The sequence below is a fragment of the Galeopterus variegatus genome, unplaced genomic scaffold, assembly GCF_000696425.1.
Source record: "Galeopterus variegatus unplaced genomic scaffold, G_variegatus-3.0.2 Scaffold10274, whole genome shotgun sequence".
NCBI classification, from domain to species: Eukaryota; Metazoa; Chordata; class Mammalia; order Dermoptera; family Cynocephalidae; genus Galeopterus; species Galeopterus variegatus.
In genome coordinates this window covers 44,504-49,740 of record NW_007736385.1, presented here as the reverse complement: position 1 = coordinate 49,740, position 5,237 = coordinate 44,504, and the positions used below count along the sequence as shown (strand labels likewise).

Genomic DNA, 5,237 nt, shown 5'->3' with positions numbered 1-5,237 from the left:
CCGTGGCCTTGGTGTTATCAGCACCGCACTCTCCCGAGTGAGCCACGGGCCGGCCCCCAACCCTGGAATTTTGAACTCATGATCTGTTTGACCCTCACGGTAAGCACAAGGTGACTGGCAGTCGGGCTCCCTTCAGATGGCAGTGACACCGCCCTCCCCTGTACTTAGGACTTTCCTGCTGTACAGAACCAGAACTGTCCCGCAGGCAACACTGTCCAGGCAGAAGCCTTCCCAGGCTCCAGAGTGTGGGACAACCCCACATTCCCAGTGCACAGGGGACACAGCCCCAAATCCAAAACAGACAATAAAGACGCTACCCCAGAGCTTCCCAGGGACCATGTGCGGTGTGAGCGCTTTACCTGTCTTAACTTTTAATTCTCATGAGGACCTTACAGGTCAGTACACAAGTAGGAAACTGAGGCAACGGGAGGCTCTGTGACTTTCTCAGGTCACGTGGGTACTCTGGCCTCAGAGGCCAGCTGGTAACTTCTAAGGAAGGGTGCCCGCATCTACTCCAAGGAACAGATTTAAGACAGTGGTTTTTCATTGGCTCCTTCTCTTAGGATTTGTTGCCTCCCAGTCGGTGCTGATTCATGTGGGTTGCCTTTGTGTTTTTATCCATTTCACATCTTCACACCTGTGTTCCTGTTAGGAATTCCTTCCTGCACACCTGGCAAACTCCATTAACCACCTTTTAAAACCCACCTAAATGCCACCTCCTTCACGAAGCCCTCAGCAGCCCCAACCAGGAGAACTGCTGTTAGGACACTTGTCATACAGCATGGAAATCATTGTTTCCCTGTCTGTCCCCTTCTGGACCCAAAAGTATTTTTCCAGAGTGGGACACTTCCCAGAATCCCCTAGAGAGCCTCAAGGACATATCAAGATGTGACAAGGTGCATTCTAGAAAAGCTGCTTGGTTGATTCCAATAGCCTTGCCCGACCCCCATCCAGTTGAGACCCACTGCCCAGATGTAGAGTCCCTAGGTCAACACAAATGTCTCATTTATCAGCATGTCTCAGCACCCCGCAGAGGGCCAATGCTAGAGAAAGTGTGCAGTGAGATTGAACTTCCAAGGCTCACCTGCTCATTGCATGAAGAGTATTTCAGAAATTTGTCAGTGGGGACAGAGGGCATATCCCTGCCACAGGTCAAAGTCTTGGGCATGAATCCATCACCTACCAGACCACCATGAGACAGCAGGTGACCTTGCGGATGGCTGGGGTTCGGAAGAGGTCCAAGATGGAGTTAGAGGTGCGGACACTTGCAAACTCGCTGTGGATGTAGGAGCTCACCACCTGGGTGAGGAAAGTCCGATTAGAGAAGTGAGGGGTGTGGGACCCTATGTTCCTGCTAGGGATCCCTTTATCCGTGGGGAGGAGAGCTGGGGTTGAGGTCTCTGGCAAGGTGGCTGGTTTTAGTCTCCCTCCATCCCAGGACCGATGGCCCTCGACAGGCTGTTTCCAGGGCTTTGAGATGAAGCGGAGGCTCCAACTTGAGCCCAACACTCCAGAAGGACCCTCACCCCCTTCCTGGTATGGACTTTGAGATAGAGCAGGGGTTCCCAGTGGCTCTACCACTCCCACTGTGTGTTCTTAGGCAAATTACCTGACCCTTCCAGACTTCAGTATCCTCATAAATGAAGCATTATGAGATTACATATGCAAAGCTCTTAGCATAGGGCCTGACACGGGGCTCAATAAATGGTTCTTCTTGGTAATAAATGGTGACTACCTTATAACAAATGGTATTTTTGTTATTGATTGTCCAACCATTGTGTTTTATGATTTCTATTTTTTCTTCTTTTTTTCATTCTTGTTGACCCAGGCACCTGGATTAGATGGCCATTTTAATATTTTTATTTTACTGAAATTTCGACTGGATGTCGACGTGAATGCCAATGTGAATGTCAATGTCATTACACAGATGGATAGACTGATGGACAAAGCAAGTGAATTATTTATCCCAGATCACACAACCGTTCAATGCTTAAACATCTCCCACACCAGAGCTCTGCCTGCCCTGTCACTCCGTACGCCTGGATAGCAGGTGGGTCCTGGGAAGTGGCTAAATCCTCGTATTATGGAGTCTGCCAGCAAGGCTGTCCCTGCCCTTCCTTTCCCCCAGCCACTTACCTCTTTGGTCAGCCTTTCCCCTTCCTCCTTTCTCCCATTGATTGCAGCCACCTTTCGTAAGTTCCGCACCGCTAAATGGGACTTGCCGTGAAGGAGGAGCCATCGGGATGACTCTGGCAGCCACCTGGGACGGAGACGAGGAAGAAGGACCCAAGACTGGGTGGAGCTCACTCCATTCCCCAAACCCAAGAACACCCTTCTCTGCCTTTCAGACCCTAAAAAGAGTGCAATGTCCTCCTGTCTGCAGCATCAGGAAGACTGGGCATCATGCCAGCTTCCCTTTTTCTGCAGCACATGATACAGAGAATCACTGAACGGTACTAAGAGACTACATAGGTCTTAGAGCTTTGACAGACCTGGTTTGAATCTGGTTCTGACCTCAGCTGTGTGACCTTGAATAAATCAAGGACCCTCTCGGGGCTGTGCCTCAGTTTGCCTCTTATGAAATGCCATGGGGTTGTTGTGAGGTGGAGAGGAGTTGAAGGGAAAGGCACTTGGAATGTTCTGGAGCCCCACACTAACTAATGTAAGGGATTTTACTAAACTTCCCGATAGCCATTCATGAGTACTTGGGAGCCTGTGGTCCCCATGAGCACCTGCTATCCTTTGCATCCCCGCCCAGTCCAGCAAGTCCCAGTCACTGCACACCCCAGCCTCTCACAGGGCCAGGTGAGGGCTCAGCCACATGGGTGCATCCTCCCCCACCCTGCTCTGCTCAGGACATACCAAGAATAGAGGAAAAAGATCAGGAAGGGAGCAGAGACGGCTAACTGCAGCCACCGCCAGGGGCGGATCAGGTATGCCACGCCGGCCAGGATGAGCTGGCCCAAGGTGAAGGCGTACCCCAGCAAGACACCTGCCACGGTCCGGCCCTGGGTGGGCATCCACTCCACAACTACAGAGGAAGTGACAACCCACTCAGCGGGACTCATCTACCCACGTGGTTGTGAAATCTACCCTGCCCCCTTCATCATGACTCTGTGGCAACTTAAACTCATTCTAGAGACCCACTGAGACTCAGGCAAAGATATCTCTACCCTCAGTGAGGGTCCCACCGCTCACTGCTAGCGGGGCCATGATCTGGGGCCCACATCTCCCAAGTCCTGAACCCCTGGTGGGAGGTTTTGAGTGGAGGTCACTGGATGAGAATCCCAAGAAAACAGATCAAGAAAGATGTCCAACGAACAGGGTTAGATCCCTGCACCCACCAGCCACCAAACCGAAAAGAAAGATGTCCAGTGATGGGGCTGCCGCCCCTCTTCCTCCAGCCCCAACCTTCCCAGGCCCCTCCCTCACTGGACTCACCCAGCGAGAGGGAGTTGAGGATGATGCCGGAGAAGGTCATGCCCATCAGGAACCGGAAGACACAGTAGACACTGAAGGAGCCGAAATATGCCGCGGCAGCCCCCGAAACAGCCAGCTGCAGGTATGACCAGACCAGGGGGGCCTTGCGGCCCAGCCTGAGGCAGGGAACGGGCACAAGCATTAGGGCTCCAGAGGCAGCAGCAGCACCCGAGGGAGCAGAGCAGCAGCCTGCACCCGACCCCGCTGCCCTAGTGAGGGGCTATCAAGACAGTCCAGGGGAAGTGGGGCGCCCAGGGAAAGCCACTCCTCCAGAACAGAAATGCACAACTGCTGGGACCCAGGCACTGGTGAGGTCAGGGGAGGAGGGACATGGTGTGAAAGCAAATTTGAGATGAACAGATTTATTCCAGGGTCTGAGAAAGGCAGGAATTCTGCAAAGACCTGGAGGTGGGTGTGGCAGGTGGGAAGGGGTCGCCTGAGCATCACTCTGGCTGGAGGGAGGCCTCAAGCCAGCACTCACAGGGGCATGAGCCCTTGGCCAGTCCCAGGCTGTGAGAACAGGACCCAGGGTCGAGTCTTCATGTGAACTGGTCCCGTTGGAGAAGCTGGGATGGGGTGGGGCTGCCATGCTGCAGAGGGCTCCGAGGCCAGGAGGCAGGGTTCCCATTTGCAAATGAGGGTCGAGGGCCAGAGCACAAGGCCCCGGCTTGGCCAGGGGGGCAACAGACCAAGAAGGGGATGGGTACATTTCTTCTCCACACACCCCATGACATATTCATTCATTCATTCATTCATTCATTCATTCATTCATTCATTCATTCATTCATTCATTCATTCATTCATTCATTCATTCATTCATTCATTCATTCATTCATTCATTCATTCATTCATTCACACTTACAAAAACATTCACTGATCACCTCTAACTGACAGGCCTGAGCTGAGGGCTGGTGACATACAAGACACTCTGGGTAAGACCCAAGCTCAAATGTAGAAAGACCAGAACGTGTCATGACAGGGTGATGAGAGGCCCGGGGCTGCAGCCCAGGGAGCAATCTACACTCCGGGGTGTGAGGTCTGGAGTCTGGGAGCCTCCCCTCCTCCCAAACTGAACAGAGAGGAGGCGCCTAATGGAGGAAAGAGGGGAGAGAAGAGAGACAGGGAGGAAGGGGTGGGGCGAGGGACAGAGGCGGCGGCGCAGGAGGCGACCGCATGAGAACCAGGCCAGGCTGTCTCGGGGACCATCAGCAGCGGTCAGCACGGCTAGTTCTGGCTCATTCAAACGGCAGGATGCAGTGTGGACATTAGAGAGGGCAGGAAAGTTCTTCCTGCAGAAGTGTAGAGAGGCCTCCAAAGTGAAGAAAAAGCCACGTGCAGAACCATGTCTGGCCGTGCCAGCATTTGCATAAAAATGGGGGACAGAATACATACCCGCATTCACTGGACTATGCATAGAGTCATAAAATGTCTGTGGTAAGAGGCAGAAACCAGGACGGCCTCTGGAAACTACTTCAGGGAGGGTCAGGAGCAGGGGGATGCTTCCCAGCATGTTCTTTTGTGCCTTTTGGAATTTAAACCATGTGAGTGGATTATGTGCATTAGCTATTTAAAAATACACGAATAAGGGCCGGCCCAGTGGCTCACTGGATAGTGCGCCGCTTGGGAAGCGCGGCGGCACTCCCGCCCGAGGGTTCGGATCCCACATACAGACCGGTTCCCGCTCACTGGCTGAGCGAGGCGCGGGAGCAATGCCAAGGGTTGCGATCCCGTTGCCGGTCCCCGGTCCGGTACGGGGG

At 53.3% G+C, this 5,237-nt stretch overlaps 1 protein-coding gene across 1 annotated transcript in view; it reads right to left on the bottom strand.

The window, feature by feature from the left end:
• The window catches only part of SLC22A20 (solute carrier family 22, member 20), a gene marked incomplete at its 3' end in the record, with an annotated part of 13,901 nt that overhangs the window by 7,980 nt on the left and 684 nt on the right, over window positions 1–5,237 (bottom strand). The window contains exons 3-6 of the mRNA XM_008594166.1: window positions 3,442–3,596; window positions 2,863–3,031; window positions 2,137–2,260; window positions 1,184–1,299 (exon numbers count right to left, since the gene is read on the bottom strand). Coding sequence (XP_008592388.1) covers window positions 1,184–1,299; window positions 2,137–2,260; window positions 2,863–3,031; window positions 3,442–3,596 — 564 coding nt within the window. The remainder of the gene's footprint in view (window positions 1–1,183; window positions 1,300–2,136; window positions 2,261–2,862; window positions 3,032–3,441; window positions 3,597–5,237) is intronic.